The 21566-nt window shown below is 49.8% G+C and overlaps 1 protein-coding gene across 1 annotated transcript in view; it reads right to left on the reverse strand.

Annotated features, from left to right (window-relative positions):
- The window catches only part of LOC140458877 (uncharacterized), a 62762-nt gene that overhangs the window by 18440 nt on the left and 22756 nt on the right, over nt 1-21566 (reverse strand). The window contains exons 11-15 of the mRNA XM_072553610.1: nt 20957-21271; nt 19891-20190; nt 13315-13608; nt 9341-9634; nt 2127-2420 (exon numbers count right to left, since the gene is read on the reverse strand). Of these exons, the coding sequence (XP_072409711.1) occupies nt 2127-2420; nt 9341-9634; nt 13315-13608; nt 19891-20190; nt 20957-21271 (1497 nt within the window). The remainder of the gene's footprint in view (nt 1-2126; nt 2421-9340; nt 9635-13314; nt 13609-19890; nt 20191-20956; nt 21272-21566) is intronic.

Genomic DNA, 21566 nt, shown 5'->3' on the forward strand with positions numbered 1-21566 from the left:
AATAACTCACCTTCATCCCCCTCTGTCCACGCATCAATGAATTTAACACATGCCGTGACATTGAACAATTCTTCCGCCGCCTCCGCCTCCGAGCTTACTTTCACAATCAGGACTCCTGCCCACCTTCCGAGGACCCCTTCGCCCACCTCCAACACACTGCATCCACCTGGATACCCCGCGCTGCCCTTGACCTCTTCATTTCCAACTGCCGCTGAGACATTAATTGCCTCAACCTGTCTACCTCCCTCCCCCACTCCAATCTCTCACCCTTACAACATGCAGCCCTCCAATCCTTCTGCTCCAATCCCGACCTCACCATCAAGCCAGCAGATAAAGGGGGCGCAGTGGTAGTCTGGCGCACTGACCTCCACACCGCTGAAGCCAAACGTCAACTCGAGGACACCTCTTCCTACTGCCCCCCCGACCATGACCCCACCCCCCATCTCCAAACCATCATCTCCCAGACCATACAGAACCTCATCACCTCAGGAGATCTCCCACCCACAGCTTCCAACCTCATAGTCCGGGAACCCCGCACTGCCCGGTTCTACCTCCTTCCCAAGATCCACAAGCCTGACCACCCTGGACGACCCATTGTCTCAGCATGCTCCTGCCCCACTGAACTCATTTCTACTTACCTCGACACTGTCCTATCTCCGCTAGTCCAGGAACTCCCCACATACATTCGGGACACCACCCACGCCCTCCACCTCCTCCAAGAGCTCCATTTACCCGGCCCCCAACGCCTCATCTTCACCATGGATATCCAATCCCTCTACACCTCAATCCACCATGACCAGGGCCTCCAAGCCCTCCATTTCTTCCACTCCCGACGTCCACCACAGAACACACCAGATACCAGATGGCCTCCTTCTTTAGAGATCGCAATTTCCCGTCCCACGTGGTTAAAGATGCCCTCCAACGCATCTCGTCCACATCCCGCACCTCCACCCTCAGACCCCACCCCTCCAACCGTAACAAGGACAGAACGCCCCTGGTGCTCACCTTCCACCCCACCAACCTTCGCATAAACCAAATCATACGCCGACATTTCCGCCACCTCCAAACTGACCCCACCACCAGGGACATATTTCCCTCCCCACCCCTTTCCGCCTTCTGCAAAGACCGTTCCCTCCACGACTACCTGGTCAGGTCCACACCCCCAAACAACCCACTCTCCAATCCTGGCACTTTCCCCTGCCACCACAGGAATTGCAAAACCTGCACCCACACCTCCTCCCTCACCTCCATCCAAGGCCCTAAAGGAGCCTTCCACATCCATCAAAGTTTTACTTGCACATCCACTAATATGATTTATTGTATCCATTGCTCCCGATGCAGTCTCCTCTACATTGGGGAGACTGGGCGCCTCCTAGCAGAGCGCTTTAGGGAACACCTCCGGGACACCCGCACCAATCAACCACACGCCCTGTGACCCAACATTTCAACTCCCCCTCCCACTCTGCCGAGGACATGGAGGTCCTGGGCCTCCTTCACCGCCACTCCCTCACCACCAGACGCCTGGAGGAAGAACGCCTCATCTTCCGCCTCGGAACACTTCAACCCCAAGGCATCAATGTGGACTTCAACAGTTTCCTCATTTCCCCTTCCCCCACCTCACCCCAGTTCCAAACTTCCAGCTCAGCACTCTCCCCATGGCTTTTCCTACTTGCCTATCTCCTTTTCCACCTATCCACTCCACCCTCCCCCCACCACCGATCTATCACCTTCACCCCCTCCCCCACTCACCTATTGTACGCTATGCTACTTTCTCCCCACCCCCACCGTCCTCTCACTTATCTCTCCACCCTTCAGGCTCTCTGCTTGTATTCCTGATGAAGGGCTTTTGCCCGAAACGTCGATTTTACTGTTCCTCGATGCTGCCTGAACTGCGGTGCTCTTCCAGCACCACTAATCCAGAATCTGGTTTCCAGCATCTGCAGTCATTGTTTTTACCTACTTGCAATACCAGGTCTATATTCCAAAGCTTGGGGAAATATGATTGGAGATTATTGAGGTGCTGCTTTTTGATGGGCTGAATGTCCTACTCCTGCTCCTATGTCTAAGGGAACAGGTGTCCTTCAGGAAGTATTAACATTACAGATACAGGCGTAGCTGCGACTCACCTGTCAGAACGATAGGGACGGACCGACTGAGAGATGAAGTGACCCAGCGACCAGACACCATGGTCTTGTAGGAGCACGTGTAGAGTCCCTGGCTGCTGCTGATCAGGTTCTGAATCGTGTATCTGAGGGACTGTTGGCTGGTGTTGTCCTCCACGACGGAGGTCGAGCCCTTTTGCAACCGGAATCGAGCCGGGGCAATGCCGTTGGGAAGAATGCACTCAATGGTGACTGTCTCTCCCACCAGATAGACAGGGAACACGGGACTCAGAGAGATGCTGGGCTCTGTTGGAGGATCTGAAACAGGAGGGACAGGCAGGATCATTTTCAACCAGTGTAGCAATTGTACCAGCCACCACCACTTCCTCTGGCAGCTCAATCCATACATGTACCACCCTCTGGGTGAAAAAGTTGCCCCTCAGGTCCCTTTCTCCTCTCACCTTAAAGCTATGCCCTCTAGTTCTGGACTCACCGGCCCCTTTGGGAAAAAGACTTTGACTATTCACCTTATCCATGCCCCTCATGAATTTACTAACCTCAGCCTCCAGGAAAAATCACCCCAGACTATTCAGCCTCTCCCTATAGCTCAAACTCTCCAAAGTCCTTGTGAATCTTTTCTGAACCCTTACAATTTTAACAGCATCTTTCCAATAGCAGGAAGACCAGAATTGAATGCAGTATTCTAAAAGTGGCCTCACCAATATTGATGAAGGGCTTATGCCTGAAACGTCGACTCTCCTGCTCTTCAGATGCTGCCTGACCTGCTGTGCTTTTCCAGCACCACACCTTTCGACTCACCAATGTCATCTACAGCTGCAACACGACCTCCAAACTCCTATATTCAATGCTGTGACCAATAAAGGGAAGCATATCAAACACCTGCTTCACTATCCTACTTAACTGCGACCCCATTTTTAAGGAACTATTAACCTTGACTCCAAAGGCTCTGTGTTCGGTAACACTCCTCACAGATTTAATCATTAAGTGTATAAGTCCTGCCCTGATTTGCCTTTCCAAATTGCAGCATCTCACATTTATCTGAATTAAACTCCATCTGCCACTCCTCGGCCCATTGGCCCATCTGATCAAGCTCCTGTTGTACTCTGAGGTAACCTTGGTCACTGTCCATCACACTGCCAATTTTGGTGCCATCTGCAAACTTACTAACCATCACTCCTATATTCAGATCAAAATCATTTATATAAATGATGAAAAGCAGTGGACCCAGCACCGATCCTTGTGTCAGACCACTGGTCACAGGCCTCCAGTCCGAAAAGCAACACTGCACTAACACCCTCTGTCTCCTAACATTGAGCCAATCTTGTATCCAATTGCCAACGCTCCCTGGGTTCCATGTGATGTAACCTTGCTAACTAGTCTGCCATGCAGAACATAAAACAGTCCAGCATAGTACAGGCCCTTCAGCTATTGATGTTGTGCTGACCTTTTATCCTACTCTAAGATCAAACTAACCTACATAACCCTTCATTGTACTGTCCTCCATATGTCAATCCAAGAGTCGCTTAAATGTTGCTACTGTATCTGATTGTACTCCCACCGCTGCCAGTGCATTCCACACACCCACAACTCTTTGTGTAAAGAACCTCCCTCTGAGATCTCCCCTAAGCCTTCCTCCAATCACCTTAAAATTATGCCCCCTTGTGATAGCCATTTCTGCTCTGGGAAAAAGTCTCTGACTATTCACTCTCTCTGTGCTTCTCATCATCTTGTACACCGCCATCAAGTCACCTCTCATCCTTCTTCATTCCAACGAGAAAAGCCTTAGCTCCCTCAACCTTTCTTCATAAGTCATCCCCTCCAATCCAGGCAGCATCCTGGGAAATCTCCTCTGCACCCTCTCGAAAGCTTCCACATCCTTCCCATAATGAGGTGATCAGAACGGAACACAATATTCCAAGTGTAGTCTAATCGGGGCTTTATAGAGCTGCAACATAATCTTGCTGTTCTCAATCTAAATCCCGCTATTATTGAAAGCCAAGACACCATATGCCTTCTTAACAACCCTATCAACTTGGGTCGAGACAAAAAAGCTGCAGATGCTGAAATCCAAGTTAGTCAAGAGGAGGCTGGGAGAACACAGCAAGGCAGGCAGCATCAGGAGGGACAGGCAGGAGGCTGGAAGAACACAGCAAGGCAGGCAGCATCAGGAGGGACAGGCAGGAGGCTGGAAGAACACAGCAAGGCAGGCAGCATCAGGAGGGACAGGCAGGAGGCTGGGAGAACACAGCAAGGCAGGCAGCATCCAGAGGGACAGGCAGGAGGCTGGAAGAACACAGCAAGGCAGGCAGCATCCAGAGGGACAGGCAGGAGGCTGGGAGAACACAGCAAGGCAGGCAGCATCAGGAGGGACAGGCAGGAGGCTGGGGGAACACAGCAAGGCAGGCAGCATCCAGAGGGACAGGCAGGAGGCTGGGGGAATACAGCAAGGCAGGCAGCATCAGGAGGGACAGGCAGGAGGCTGGAAGAACACAGCAGGACAGGCAGCATCAGGAGGGACAGGCAGGAGGCTGGGGGAACACAGCAAGGCAGGCAGCATCCAGAGGGACAGGCAGGATGCTGGGGGAACACAGCAAGGCAGGCAGCATCAGGAGGGACAGGCAGGAGGCTGGGAGAACACAGCAAGGCAGGCAGCATCAGGAGGGACAGGTAGGAGGCTGGGGGAACACAGCAAGGCAGGCAGCATCAGGAGGGACAGGCAGGAGGCTGGGAGATCACAGCAAGGCAGGCAGCATCCAGAGGGACAGGCAGGAGGCTGGGGGAACACAGCAAGGCAGGCAGCATCCAGAGGGACAGGCAGGAGGCTGGGGGAACACAGCAAGGCAGGCAGCATCAGGAGGGACAGGCAGGAGGCTGGAAGAACACAGCAGGACAGGCAGCATCAGGAGGGACAGGCAGGAGGCTGGGGGAACACAGCAAGGCAGGCAGCATCCAGAGGGACAGGCAGGATGCTGGGGGAACACAGCAAGGCAGGCAGCATCAGGAGGGACAGGCAGGAGGCTGGGAGAACACAGCAAGGCAGGCAGCATCAGGAGGGACAGGTAGGAGGCTGGGGGAACACAGCAAGGCAGGCAGCATCAGGAGGGACAGGCAGGAGGCTGGGAGATCACAGCAAGGCAGGCAGCATCCAGAGGGACAGGCAGGAGGCTGGGAGAACACAGCAAGGCAGGCAGCATCAGGAGGGACTGGCAGGAGGCTGGGAGAACACAGCAAGGTAGGGAGCATCAGGAGGGACAGGTAGGAGGCTGGGAGAACACAGCAAGCCAGGCAGCACCAGGAGGGACAGGCAGGAGGCTGGGAGAACACAGCAAGGCAGGCAGCATCAGGAGGGACAGGTAGGAGGCTGGAAGAACACAGCAAGGCAGGCAGCACCAGGAGGGACAGGCAGGAGGCTGGGAGAACACAGCAAGGCAGGCAGCATCAGGAGGGACAGGCAGGAGGCTGGAAGAACACAGCAAGCCAGGCAGCATCAGGAGGGACAGGCAGGAGACTGGGAGAACACAGCAAGTCAGGCAGCATCAGGAGGGACAGGCAGGAGGCTGGGGGAACACAGCAAGGCAGGCAGCATCAGGAGGGACAGGCAGGAGGCTGGGAGAACACAGCAAGGCAGGCAGCATCAGGAGGGACAGGCAGGCAGCTGGGAGAACACAGCAAGGCAGGCAGCATCAGGAGGGACAGGCAGGAGGCTGGGAGAACACAGCAAGGCAGGCAGCATCAGGAGGGACAGGCAGGAGGCTGGGAGAACACAGCAAGGCAGGCAGCATCAGGAGGGACAGGCAGGAGGCTGGGAGAACACAGCAAGGCAGGCAGCATCAGGAGGGACAGGCAGGGGGCTGGGAGAACACAGCAAGGCAGGCAGCACCAGGAGGTGGTGTAGTCAATGTTTTGACCCTTCTCCAGGACTGGGACTGGGAGTTCCAGATCAAGGATGTGGGGGGGGAGCGCTGGATGGTGAAGTAGGAATAGGTGAAGGCAGGTAGAGGGTACGACCTGGTTGGTCGATGGGAGGGATGAATCCGGTTGGTAGCTGGAAGGAAGGGTCGATCAGAGGAATGGAACAGAGGGGAGACGCTGGGAAGGGAGTCAGGGGGATGGCAAGGGAGGCTATTTGAATTGGAGAACTCAATTTTGAGTCCTCCAGGCTGTAGACTGCCAGGGCAGCAGATGAGGTGTTGTTCCTCAACTTGGGTGGCAACTTTGAGGGATCTATGGGCATGGACCCCAAGATCCCTCTGTTCCTCCACACTGCTAAGAATCCTGCCTTTATGCGAAATCTGCATTCAAATTTGACCTTTCAAAATGCATCACTTCACACTTTTCCAGGTTGAACTCCATCTACCATTTACCAGCCCAGTTCTGCATCCTGTCAATGTCCGTTGCAACATACAACGGCCTCCACACTATCCACAACTCCACTAACCTTCATGTCTTTAGCAAACTTATGGACCCATCCTTCTACTTCCATATCCAAAATCACAAAGAGCAGAGGTCCCAGAATAGATCCCTGTGGTCACTAAGCTCCAGGTTGAATACTTTTCATCTACGACCACCCTCTGTCTTCTATGGACCAGCCAATTCTGTATCCAGACAGACAGCTTTCCCTGTATCTCAGGCCTCCTTACTTTCTGAATGGGGAACCTTATCAAATGCCTTGCTAGAATCCATGTATGCCATATCCACTGCTCTACCTTCATCAATATGTTTTGTCACATCCTCAAAGAATTCAATAAGGTTTGTGAGGCATGACCAATCCCTCACAAGGCCATGCTGACCATCTCTAATCAAACAATGGTTTTCCAAGTCATCATAAATCCTGTCTCTCAGTATCCTCTCCAATAATTTGCCCACTACAGATGTAAGACTCACTGGTCCCTAATTCCCAGGATTATCCCTATTCCCTTTCTTGAACAAGGGAATAACATTTGCCATCTTCCAAACATCTGGCACTATTCCAGTGGACAGTAAGGATGCAAAGATCATTGCCAAAGGCACAGCAAACTCTCCCCTTGCTTCCTGTAGTAACCTTGGGTATATCCCGTCTAATCCAGGGGACTTACTCATGTTTTTCATCAGTTTCAGCACATCTTCCTTCTTAACATCAACCTGTTCGAGCATATCAGCCTGATTCATGCTGTCCTCACAAACAACAAGGTCCCTCTCAGATGTGAATACTGAAGCAGAGTATTCATTAAAGGACCTCCCCTATCTCCTCTGACTCCAGGCACAAGTTCCCTTCATTATCCTTAACTGGCCCTACCCTCACTCTAGCCACCCTCTTGTTCCTCATATAAGTGTAGAATGCCTTAGGGCTTTCCTTAATCCTACCATCAAGGCTTTTTCACGCCCCCTTCTAGCTCTCCTAAGTCCATTCTCCAATTCCTTCCTGGCTACCTTGTCACCCTCTAGCCCCGTCTGATCCTTGCCTCCTCAACCTTAAGTAAATGTCCTTCTTCCTCTTGACTAGATGTTCCACGTCCATTGTCACTGAAGGTTCCTTCACCCTACCATCCCTTCCTTGCCTCAGTGGGACAAATCTGTCCAGTACTATCAGCAAGTGCTCCCTAAACAACCTCCACATTTCTGTCGTGCATTTTCCTGAGAACATCTGTTCACAATTTAGGCCCCCCTGTTCCTGCCTAATAGCATCGTAATTTCTCCTCCCCTAATTAAATACTTTCCCAAACCACCTGCTCCTATCCCTCTCCATAATAAAGGTCAGAGAGTTGTGATCACTATCACCGAAATGCTGTCCCAGTGAGAGATCTGACACCTGGCCTGGTTCGTTGCCAAGCACCAAGTCTGATACGACCTCCCCTCTAGTTGGCCTTTCTACATATTGAGTCAGGAACTCTTCCTGGACACAGCTGACAAAAAATGCTCCATCCAAACTGTTTGAACTAAGGAGGTTCCAATCAATATCAGGAAAGTTAAAATCACCCATGACAACAACCCTGTTACTTCTGCACCCCAATCTCCTCCCAATCTGCTCCTCTGTGTCTCCGTTGCTACTGGGGCGGTCTGTAGAAAACTCCGAATAAAGTGACTACTCCTTTCTTGTTTCTGACTTCCATCCAGACTGACTCTGCAGACAAACCCTCCTCGACGGCCTCCCTTTCTGCGTCTGTGATACTATCCTTGATTAGCAATGACAATTCCCCCACCTCTTTTACCTCCCCCTCTGTTCCTTTTGAAACATCTAAACCCTGGAACCTCCAACAACCATTCCTGCTCCTGTGATATCCAAGTCTTCGTCATGGCCACAATGTTGTAGCTCCAAGTACTGATCCATGCTCTAAGTTCTTCACCCTGATTTGTGACACTTCTTGCATTAAGTAGACACACTTCAACCCATCACACTGACTGCAACTTTGCACTATCAAATGTCTATCCCTCATCACAGTCTCCCTGCATATTGGATCTGGCTGTTCACTAACTACTGAATCCTTTGATCCATAGCTCTGGTTCCCATCCCCCTGACAAACTAGTTTAAACCCTCCCGAAGAGCTCGAGCAAACCATGTTTGAACCTTGTTGAACACCTTGCTGAAGTCCTTATTGACAAGGTCCACCACTCTGCTTTCATCAATCTTCTTTGTCACCTCTTCAAAAAGCTCAATTAAGTGACTGAGGCATGATTTCCCACGCACAAAGCCATGTTGACTATTCCTAATCAGTCCTTGTCTTTCCAAATATATGTAAATCCTGTCCCTCAGAATTGCCTCCGGCAACTTTCTGATGCCAGGCTGACCAATCTATAGTTCCCTGGCTTTTCATCACTGCCTTTCTTAACTAACGGCACTACATTAACCACCTTCCAGTTTTCCAGCACCTCACTTGTGTGGCTATTGACGATGCAAATGTCTCAGCAATGGCCCAGCAATCACTTCCCGAGCTTCCCACAGAGTTCTGAGACACACCTGATCAGGTCCGAGGCAACTTATCCACCTTTAACTTGCTGCCTGTCAGGGCACGACTTTCAGAAGCCCTCCATCACATTGAAGAAGGCTCAAGATAGGCGCTTGGGATACCAAGGCTATGTGTCAAGGGCTGGGGGAATAGGGTTGGGGATTAATGAGGTAGCGGTTTGTAACAGGAGTGGACTCAATGGGCTGAATGGCCTACTGCTGTTCTTATGTCTAAGGGAACAGGAATACCTCAGGAAGCATTAACACCGCAAACCCAGGTGTAGCTGCGACTCACCTGTCAGAACAATGGGGACAGACTGACTGGGAGATGAAGTGACCCAGCGACCAGACACCATGGTCTTGTAGGAACACGTGTAGAGTCCTTGGCTGCTGTTGGTCAGGTTCTGAATTGTATGTCTGAGGGACCGTTGGCTGGTGGTGTCGTCTATGATGGAGATCATGTCCTTTCGCAAACAGACTCGAGCTGGGGAGATGCCGTTGGGAAGAATGCACTCAATGGTGACTGTCTCTCCCACCAGATAGACAGGGAACACGGGACTCAGAGAGATGCTGGGCTCTGTTGGAGGATCTGAAACAGGAGGGACAGGCAAGATCATTTTCAACCAGTGTAGTAATTGTACCAGCCACCACCTCTTCCTCTGGCAGCTCATTCCATACATGCACCACTCTCTGTGTGAAAAAATTGCCCCTTAGGTCCCTTTTACATCCTTTCCCACTGACCCTAACCCTATGCCCTCTAATTCTGGACTCCCCCACTCCAGGGAAAAGACCTTGACTGTTCATCCTATCCACGCCCCCCCCATGATTTTATAAACTTCTATAAGGTCACCCCACAGCCTCTGACACTCCAGGGAAAATAGCTCCAGATTATTCAGCCTCCCCTATAGCTGTAACCCTCAAATATCCTTGCAAGTCCTTTCTGAACACTTTCAATTTTAACAACACCTTTTCTATAGCAGGGAGACCAGAATTGAATGCAGCATTCTAAAAGTGGCCATACCAATGTTCTGTATAGCCACAACCTGACCTCCCAATCCTATACTGACCAATGAAAGCAAGCATACCAAATGCCTCCTTCACTATCCTGTCTACCCATGACTCCACTTTCTTTTTTTATTTTTTTTCCACAAGTTTTTCAAAAGAAAACTAAAAAAAAACCCAAGAATAAACATTGATATACAGTTAAATCTTAAATAAATGATCACCAAAATCTATCAAACAAGAAAACAGAAATACCAAGAGAAAAAAAAAGACAAAACTCAACTAACTACTCATCTAACTTACAACTAACCAGAGTGTATCATTAAAATTCTTACATTATTCAAGAGAAAAAAAGAAAAAAAAGAAAAAAAAGAAAAAAAAAATCCAACGGATAACACATAAATTGAGCAGTGATATACATGCTCGGAATGTGTTCACATCCGATCACAACAAAACCCGTATTTATCCAAAACATCCCGAGCATAGAGCATATAAAATTCACAAAAACAAAAGCTCTTTAGTACATTCAGATCAATATAAAAAACAACATTTCTAAATTGTAAAAACAAAGTATAAAACGTATTTAAATGGAGATCTTCCCCCTTATTCCCAGGGGGCATCACTTCCTTTCCAAAAAACCCATGATAATCTCTCCCAACCAGTGCCCCACCCTTGACTCAGGCACCTCACGATAGGATAAAGAAAATTCAAGTACACTGCTGAACTAGAACTAACAGTGAGTACGCTATCCCCCCCCTCCCCCCGCCCCCCCCCCCCTCCCCCCCAATACCAATACCTGGATATATTTGGTAATGTTAATACCATATATGAACATATATGACTATAACATTTACAGTCTCAACAAATAATAATTAAATATATTAATACAAAACAACAGGGGAAAACAACCCTGCTCCCAAGGACAAAGATAAAATAAGATAAGGTAGCCACCTTCACCCATCTACATTAACTAGACCCCCTGGCCTATGTATATATTTAAAAAAGGGAAAGGAAATCGCTAAGTAAAGGATAAATAAATAAGCCCACGCCCCGGAGATAATATTAAACAGTAAGATAATGAAAGGAGAAAAAAAAGGGGGGATAGACCGGGGTGGGGGGTAGGGAAAAACAACATCAACTAACTCTTATAATTTGTCTAAGAGAGTCCAAAAGTTCCTTGGCCTTCTCCAGTGATCCGAAGTTAAACACGGACCCTTCATGGCGAAAGCGTAGTATAGCTGGGTAGCGCAAGGAGTATTGAATGTTTAAATCCCTTAAATGCTTCTTTGCTTCATCAAACGCCTTCCTCTTTCGGACCAAAGCTGAGGAAAAGTCTTGAAATAACATAATCTTGGATCCTTTATGAGTCATGGCTTGTGGATCTTTCCCAAGATTTCTGGAGGCTTCCAAAAGCATCTGCCTCACCTTATAGCTCTGCAGCCGAACGGGACCGGGCGGGGGTGCTGGTTCGAGCCGGACCTGCGTATTGCGACCCTGTAGGCCTATTCTACCCTTACCTGGCCTGATCCAGCCTCCAGATTCAATAACTGTGGAAGCCACTGTTCAAGGAACCTTGTAAGCTGGCCGTCTTCTTCTTTCCGTTTGGGAAGGCCCAGCAAACGAATATTTTGTTCAACAACCTCAACCCAATCCACGGCCGATTCTGCAATGGCCTCGGAGGTCGCAGCCTTTAGCCCCGCCCCTCCGACTCGGCATTCAATTTCTTCGATGTCTCGGCTGTGCTTTTGTAGCGCATCCAAGTGTGAATTCCACCGACTTCGGGCCTCTTCTATGAAAGCATCGATCTTTGCGTTGAGTTTGGAGATTATTTTCGCGAGGCTCACCACTGTAGGTAGGTCCCCCGGGGCGACTGCGGACGCCTCTGCCGCAGCTGGGGAGGGTGGGGGGGCGGCTCCTGCTTGCTGAGAGCTGCCGGCTCTTTTCCCCCTAGTCATTTTTACAGGAGACCGAACTGTATAAATTTAGTACTAAACCACTAATAACATTAAATAAAAACAATTTTTAGTTGATTTGGTGAGTGTGGTGGAGCAGGATGGCCCACTTTGCCTAGGTCTTGGGAGGAGCACTATAGACTCAGACTTGCTGAGTCGCCGCCATCTTGGATCTCCATGACTCCACTTTCAAGGAGCTGTGAACCTGCATCCCAAGGTCTTTGCGTTTGGCAACATTCCCTAGGTCACTATTATTAAGTGTATAAACCCTGATTTGCCTTTCCAAAATACAGCACCTCACATTTATCTAAATTAAATTCCATCGGCCACTCCTCAGTCCATTGGCCCATCTGACCAAGGTCCTGTTGTACTCTGAGATGACCTTCTTCGCTGTTTGCTACACCACCAATCTTGGTGTCATCTGCAAGTGTACTAACCATCACTCCTCTTTTCAGATCCAAATCATTTATATAAATGATGACAAGCATCGGACCCTGCGCCGATCCTTGTGGCACACCGCTGGTCACAGGCCTCCAGTCCGAAAAGCAACTTTCCACAAACACCCTGCCTCCTAACTGAGAGCCAATTTTGTGCCTAACTGGCCAACTCTCCCTGGATTCCATGTGATCGAGCCCAGCTAACCAGTCTACCATACAGAACCATGTTGAACGCCTTACTGAAGTCTTTATAGACAATGTCCCCCCGCACTTCTTTCATTAATCTTCTTTGTCACTTCTTCCAAAAACTCAGTCAAGTTGATGAGACATGACTTCCCACGCAGAAAGCCATGTTGACTGTCCCTCATCAGTCCTTGACTTTCCAAACTCAAATAAATCCTGACCCTCAGAATCCCCTCCAATATCTTACCCATCACCGATGTGAGGCTCACTGGTCTTTTCCTTACCACCTTTCTTAAATAATGGCACCACATTAGCCACTGTCCAGTCTTTTGGCACCTCACTTGTGTCTATCGATGATGTAAATGTCTCAGCAAGGGGCCCAGCAATCACTTTCCTAGCTTCCCACAAGGTTCGGGGATACACCTGATAAGGTCTCAGGCGATTTATCCACCTGTCTGTCAGAGCAGGAGAGACAGAAACACTCAACACATTGAAGAAGGCTCAAGACAGGTGCTTGTGATGCCAAGGCTATGGGCAAAGGGCTGGGCAAATAGAATTGGGGACTAGTAAGGTAGTGGTTTGTGACAGGAGTGGACTAAATGGGCTGAATGGCATACTCCTGCTACTACATCTAAGGGAGCAGGAATCCCTCAGAAAGCATTAACATCATAGACCCAGGCGGAGCTGCGACTCACTTGTCAGAACGATGGGGACAGACTGACTTGGAGATGAAGTGACCCAGAGACCAGACACCATGGTCTTGTAGGAACACGTGTAGAGTCCTTGGCTGCTGCTGGTAAGGTTCTGAATCGTGTATCTGAGGGACCGTCGGTTGGTGGCATCATCCACGATGGAGATCGAGTCCTTTTGTAACCGGAATTGAGCTGGGGACTTGCCGTTGGGAAGAACACACTCAATGGTGACCATCTCTCCCGCTAGATAGACAGGGAACGCAGGGCTCAGAGAAATGCTGGGCTCTGTTGGAGGATCTGAAACAGGAGGGACAGGCAAGATCATTTTCAACCAACTGAGCTCAGAGCTCAATCGAGAGAGCCGCATACATTAGGCCCAAAGAGCTGTGATATCTTTTAATAGAAGATCTGTTATGAAGCTTTGATCTAATGTAAGGGCTTACTTAGTGGGCGGCACGGTGGCACAGTGCTTAGCACGACTGCCTCACAGCGCCAGAGACCCGGGTTCAATTCCTGCCTCAGGCGACTGACTGTGTGGAGTTTGCACGTTCTCCCCGTGTCTGCGTGGGTTTCCTCCGGGTGCTCCGGTTTCCTCCCACAGTTCAAAGATGTGCAGGTTAGGGTGGATTGGCCATGTTAAATTGCCCGTAGTGTTAGGTAAGGGGTAGATGTAGGGGTATGGGTGGGTTGCGCTTCGGCGGGGCGGTGTGGACTTGTTGGGCCGAAGGGCCTGTTTCCACACTGTAAGTAATCTAATCTACTTTGTTCCCCAAAGCAACTCTGAGCAGGTAGACTGATGGAAGGTGATGCAGGAAAGTAAACCAGGCAGGACTTACACATTTAATGGTCGGGCCCTGAGGAATGTTGTCAAACAGAGAGACCTAGGAGTGGAATGGTTAGTAAGTTTGCAGATGACACCAAAATTGGTGATGCAATGTACACTGAAGTTGGAGATAGAGTTTAATATAGATAAGCATGACATGTTGCATTTTGGTAAGGCAAATCAGGGTAGGGTTTAATAGTAAGGTCCTGCCGAACCAAGGGACTTTGGGATGTAGGTTTATAGTTCTTTGAAAGTGGAGTCACAGGTAAACAAGACAGCGAAGAAGGCACTTGGCATCCTTGCCTTCATCAGTCAGAGCAATGAGTATAGCCATTGGGATGTGATGTTATGGCTGTATAGGACATTGATGTGGCTGCTTTTGGAATATTGCATTCAATACGGGTCACCCTGCTATACTGGTCACTCTTATTAAACTGGAAAGGGTGCAATAAAGGATGTTACCAAGACTTTGAGTTACAAGGAGAGGCTGGGACGTTTTCCCCAGAGTATCAGAGGCTGAAGGGTGACTTTATAGAGGTTGATAAAATCATGAGGACATAGAAAAAGTAAATAGCCAAGGTCTTTTCCCCAGGTAGGGAAGTCTAAAGTTGTACCAACAGATTCAAGAACAGCATATTCCTCGTTGTTATCAGACTCATGAATGGACCTCTCAGATGTTAGAGTTGGTCTTTCTCTGTCATTGTGACACTATATTCTGCATTCTGTTCTGTTACCCATCTAAACTCCTATAGACCTAAAGTTCTCCATCTTTCTCCATAAGACAAACCCATCATCTCTGGAATTGATTGAGTGTATCTCCTCTGAACTCCGTCCAATACAACTCCATCCCTCCTCAAGTAAACGGGACAAAAACTACACAGGGTACTCCAGGAGCAGAAACAATTGTACAGTTATGACACTTTAGCTACTCTCCCTCTTTTCTCTGAGCTACCTCCGATGAAACTCCATCCCTCCTCGAGTAAGAACCGGAACTCTATGCGGTACTCTGAGTGCAGAAGTGCCAATACCTTGTACTGTTGTGACAACACTTTAGCTACTCCCTCACCTTTCTCTGAACTGCTTCCAATATAACACCATCGTTCCTCAAGTATAAGTAATCAAAACTCCTCACCATGTCCCAGTTGTGGTCTGGCTAGTGCCTGGTACAGTTTTTGTTGTACCCCATTTGCTTCTTCTCCACGATCCCTCTTTCCTGGGGCTTTCCGCAGTCTTTCTCCTGTTTCACTAATCTTCATCTCCTCTCTTCCTCCTGCATCACCTCACACCTCCCCTCATTAAATTCCATCTGTTTGCCCACCATTGAACCCTGTCTAAATCCCACTTTGCATCATCCTCAGCATCTACCTTCCCATCTATTTGGGGACAACTGCAAACATGCTGACAGTCCATTCACTTTCCTTCATCCGGGTCGCTGATGTATATTGTGAATAATTATGGTCCTGGCATTGATTCCTGTGGCCCACCATTAATTACAGTTTGCCATACTGAAAAGATCCCAAATTTGGAAATTTACCACAATCTAAAGGTGACTAATACCTTTTTCCACCTGAAGAGTAGTTTGAGAGCAGAGAGCATCACCTCAGAGAATAAGGGTCATCAGTTTAAGATGGAGACAATAGTGCAGTCTTACAGGTCAAGAGCACAAGCAAAAGCCCTCTAAATCTTTTCTGCACACTTTTCAGTTTAATAACATCCTCCCTATAGCAGGGAGACCAGAATTGTACTCAGTTTTCCAAAAGCGGCCTCACCAGTGTCTTAAACAACCACAACATGACATCCTAACAGCTGTAGTCAATGCTCAGACCGATGAAGACAAGTGTGCCAAGGATACGGAATTGGAGCAGGAGTAGGCTACCTGGCCCATCGAGCCCGCTCCACCAGTCAATAGGATCATGGCTGACCTTTCTTATGGAGTCAGTCCCACTTACCCACCCACTCACCGTCACCTGAAATTCCTTTACTGTTCAAACATCTATCTTTACCTTATAAACATTCAACGAGGTGGCCTCATCTGTTTTACTGGGCAGGGAATTCCACAGATTCACAGCCCTCTGGGTGAAGAAGTTCCTCCTCAACCCAATCCGAAATCTGCTCCCCCTTATTTGGAGTCTGTTCTCCCCTAGTTCTATTTTCACTCACCAGAGATTCCACCCCTCGTCACTTCTAAATCCAAACTAATAAGGAGAAGGTGCTAGAAAAGCTGAATGGCCTGAAGGTGGATATATCACCTGGACCAGACGGACTACACCGCAGAGTTCTGAGTGGTGAAAAATGTTTGCTCCTTCCTTTCCTGCCAACCTAACCAATACCCTTCCACTGACACCGTCCTTCGACTGACTGAACTGGTCCTCACCCTGAACAACTTCTCTTTCCAATCCTCCCACTTCCTCCAAACCAAAGGAGTAGCCACGGGCCCCAGCTATGCCTGCCTCTTCGTAGGATATGTGGAACAGTCCATCTTCCGCAGCTACACTGGCACCACCCCCCACCTTTTCCTCCGCTACATCGATGACTGTATCGGCGCTGCCTCGTGCTCCCACGAGGAGGTTGAACAGTTCATCCACTTTACCAACACCTTCCACCCCGACCTCAAATTCACCTGGACCGTCTCAGACTCCTCCCTCCCCTTCCTAGACCTCTCCATTTCTATCTCGGGTGACTGACTCAAAACGGACATTTACTATAAACCAACCGACTCCCACAGCTACCTAGACTACACCTCCTCCCACCCTGCCCCCTGTAAAAACACCATCCCATATTCCCAATTCCTTCGTCTCCGCCGCATCTGCTCCCAGGAGGACCAGTTCCAATACCGTACAACCCAGATGGCCTCCTTCTTCAAAGACCGCAATTTCCCCTCAGACACGGTTGACAATGCTCTCCACCGCATCTCCTCCACTTCCCTCTCTCCGCCCTTGAACCCCGCCCCTCCAATCTCCACCAAGACAGAACACCACTGGTCCTCACCTACCACCCCACCAACCTCCAGATATATCATAGCATCCTTCATCATTTCCGCCACCTTCAAACAGACCCCACCACCAAGGATATATTTCCCTCCCCTCCCCTACCTGCATTCCGGAAAGACCACTCCCTCCGCGACTCCCTCGTCAGGTCCACACCCCCCCACCAACCCAACCTCCATTCCCGGCACCTTCCCCTGCAACCGGAAGAAATGCAAAACTTGCGCCCACACCTCCCCCTTCACTTCCCTCCAAGGCCCCAAGGGATCCTTCCATATCCGTCACAAATTCACCTGCATCTCCACACACATCATTTATTGCAGCCATTGCACCCGATGTGGCCTCCTCTACATTGGGGAGACAGGCCGCCTACTTGGGGAACGTTTCAGGGAACACCTCTGGGACACCCGCACCAACCAACTCAAACACCCCGTGGTTGACCACTTTAACTCCCCCTTCCACTCCGCCAAGGACATGCAGGTCCTTGGCCTCCTCCATCGCCAGACCATGGCAATACGATGCCTGGAGGAAGAGCGCCTCATCCTCTGCCTAGGAACCCTCCAACCACAAGGGATGAATGTAGATTTCTCCAGCTTCCTCATTTCCCCTCCCCCCACCTTATCTCAGTCCCAACCCTCGAACTCAGCACCGTCTTCTTGACCTGCAATCTTCTTCCTGACCTCTCCGCCCCCACCCCCTCTCCGGCCTATCACCCTCACCTTAACCTCCTTCCACCTATCGCATTTCCAACGCCCCTCCCCCAAGTCCCTCCTCCCTACCTTTTATCTTAGCCTGCTTGGCACACCTTCCTCATTCCTGAAGAAGGGCTTATGCCCGAAATGTCAATTCTCCTGCTCCTTGGATGCTGCCTGACCTGCTGCGCTTTTCCAGCAACACATTTTCAGCTCTGATCTCCAGCATCTGCAGTCCTCACTTTCTCCTTTTTTTCAGAGTTCTGAGAGGGACAGCTGAAGAGATGGTGGAGGCACTGGTGGTGATCTTTTAGGAATCACTAGAGTTAGGGAAGTTCCTAGAAGACTGGAAAATCGCTAGCGTGACACCCTTGTTTAAACAGGGAGTAAGGCAAAAGATGGAAAATTACAGACTGGTTAGCCTAACTTCAGTCATGGGTAAGATTGGGAATCCATTGTGAAGGATGAGATTTCTGAATACTTGGAAGTGTGTGGTAAAATAGGGCAAAGTCAGCATGGTTTCATCAAGGGGAGGTCATGCCTGTAAGGGCAACTTTTTCACGCAGAGGGTGGTATGTGTATGGAATGAGCTGCCAGAGGATGTGATGGAGGCTGGTACAATGACATTTAAGAGGCATTTAGATGGGTATATGAATAGGAAGGGTTTGGAGGGATATGGGCCGGGTGCTGGCAGGTGGGACTAGATTGGATTGGGATATCTGGGTCAGCATGGACGGGTTGGACCGAAGGGTCTGTTTCCATGCTGTACATCTCTATAGCTAAGTAAGGACCAGATTAGACTAAGGAGAGTCAATGGATGTTATCCACCTGGACCTTACAAAGGTCTTTGACGAGGTGGCACACAGGAGGCTACTGAGTCAGATAAGGGCCCATGATGTTAGAGGCAAGATGCTAGTATGGATAGAAGTCTGACTGTCTGACAGAAAGTAGAGACTGGGTATAAAAGGATCTTTCTCAGGATGGCAGCCGGTGACAAATGGCGTTCCACAAGGCCCAGTGTTGGGACCACAGCTTTTCACTTTATACATTAATGATCTAGATGAAGGAATTGGGGGCGGGTTCTGGCAAAGTTTGCAGATGATACAAAGATAGGAAGAGCGACAGGTCGGCATTGAGGAGGCGGGGAGGCTGCAGAATGATTTGGACAGGTTAGGAGATGGGTTCTTGAGTAGGAAGGGTTTTGGGAAGAAAGTGTGAGAATGGGGTTGAGAAACTTATCAGCCATGACGAAATGGCGAAGCAAAGTCGATGGGCTGAATGGCCTAATTTCTGCTCCTTATGGTTTTAAGGAATATTGTCCCAGTCTACTCAATCTCTCCTCATAAACCAACTGTGTCAACTCCAGCATCGACCCCATGAACCTTCTCTACACCCCCTCCAATACCGGTACAGCCAGTTCTTCTGTAATGCAATGGTAGTGTTCTTGTGCAACCCCATGTTATAGAAAAGTCACATTGTAAAACAGTGCTTAAAGTGTTGGCGCCATAATCACATTACAGCTAACACATGTTTAAAACATTCGCGCTTTAGATACAACATCCCCAATTTGTCATTCCCATAATGGCGAACCCATTCTGACAAAACACGTGTTATAATGGAACAACATGAAAACCCATTCTCAAGTAAGGAGACCAAAACTGTACACAGTGATCCAGATGTGACCTGACCAGCGCTCTATACAGCTGCAGCATCACCTCCCAGTTTTAGGCTCCGCCCCTCCTGCAATGAAGGACAATATTCCAGTCGCCTCCTTAATTACCTGCTGCACCTGCAAACCAACTTTTGTTTGCGATCCAAGCTCCTTTTCCGCTCTGCCTCCCTGCGATTCCACTTTCAAGGAATTATGTCCCTGCACCACCCTGGGTCTCTCTGTTCTCCAACACTCTAGCAATGGAGGACAATATTCCAGCTGCCTGCTTCAATACTGGCTGCACCTGCAAATACCAATGTGATTTTACAGTTCCACGCCTCCCTCGACACCCTGTCTCCCCATTGACGGAAGAGCTGGCACAGCGGGTTCCAAAGACAGAGACGGGAAAGGCACCGAAACGTGACTCACCTATGACCCGGATGGGAATGGAGGGGCTGGCCCGGAAGGTGACCCAGACGCCAGCGACCAGCCTCTGGTACAGGCAGCTGTAGCTCCCCCCGATGCTGGTGCTCACGTTACGGTACAGGAAAACAGCTCCGTTTCTGCCGGGGTCCAGCCGGTGCTCCTTGGCCACAGACGTACCCCTCAGGATGCGGAAGCGGCCCCCAAGGTACCCCTTTGGAGCCAGGCACTGGATTGCCAGGGGGATCCCAGACACGTGGAGCGGGATGTCCGGTGTGATTGTGATGAAAGGTCGGAGCAGGACGCCTGGGGGGGAGGGAGGGGGGGACATAAGGTCATTAGGATTAGTGTCTCATTCACTTCCCCCCACCCCTCACCGCTATCACTGTGGGACACCTCGATCACAGTCTCTGCTCCCCCCTCATGGGGTGAGTTGGGCTGTTGTTGTCGATTTGTGAAGGGAGAGGGGTTGGGGTTATCATGGGAGAGGCTGTATGAGACACACACAGAGAGGAACAGGGTGGGAGAGAGGGAGTGAGTGTGTGTGTACGAGAGACACAGTTTGCAAGAGAAAGTGTGAGAGAAAGAGAGTGTGAGTGAGAAAGTGTAAAAGAGAGAGAGTCAGGCTGTGGGAGAGTGTATGAGAAAAGGAGTGAGAGAGAGAGAAAGTGAAAGAGCGATAGAGTGAGAGAGAGAGACAGAGACAGAGACAGAGTTTATGAGGCAGAGTATTTATGAGCAAGAAAGATAGAGTTTGAGCAAGACAATGTGTGAGAATGAATGAGAGAGGGGGAGAGAGTGAGCGTGTGTTTGTGCAAGTGTGGGTGTGGACATGAGTGTACGTGAATGTGAGAGTCTGCATGAGTGTGAGTGTGTGTGAAAGTGAGTAAGAGGGTGTGAAAGTGCATGAGAGTGTGTGAGTGAGAGTGTGTGTGTGTGAGATTGTGTGAGTGCGTGAGTGAGAGTGAGTGATAGTGTGTGTGTGTCTGTGTGTGTGTGTGTATGTGAGACAGTAACTCCCGCCCACTCCCCTGACCCTTTCCCAGATGGTTCCCCCTGCCCCTTTCCTTACTGGGGTTACAGACCACACTGGCATCTTCCTGGTGCCCACAATTGCCCCGGCCCCATCCACTGAATGGACACGCCCAGAGGCTCGGCTCTGTCCCTCCGCAGGACACCTCGTCCATCCAGACCATTCCTGACCCGTGTCCGAACCCAGTCCCGGGAAGTGCAGCCACGGCTGACCCACACCCCAGCTGGCGGCACACCACCCTGGCTTCCGAGATGTCCCAGGAACGGTCGCACACTGTCCCCCACTCTCTGTTGTACTGCACCTCCACTCTCCCCGAACATGAGTCACTGCCATTCACCAGCCTGACACGGGGCTCTGTAAGATCAGAGAGAGAGAGAGAGAGAGACAGGGTGTTATCACAGCAGGAGACATAGAAGCAGAAGGAGGCCATTCAGCCCATCAAGCCTGCTCCACCATTCAATAGGAATGGATTAGATTAGATTCCCTACAGTGTGGAAAAAGTTCCGTTGGCCCAACAAATCCACACCGACCCTCCGAAGAGCAAACCACCCCCCTACATTTACTGCTGACTAATCCACCTAACATTCCAGGCAATTTAACATGGCCAATTCACCTGATCTGCACACCTTTGGACCATGGGAGGAAACTG

This window comes from Chiloscyllium punctatum, chromosome 34 (assembly GCF_047496795.1).
Source record: "Chiloscyllium punctatum isolate Juve2018m chromosome 34, sChiPun1.3, whole genome shotgun sequence".
Lineage (NCBI taxonomy): Eukaryota > Metazoa > Chordata > Chondrichthyes > Orectolobiformes > Hemiscylliidae > Chiloscyllium > Chiloscyllium punctatum.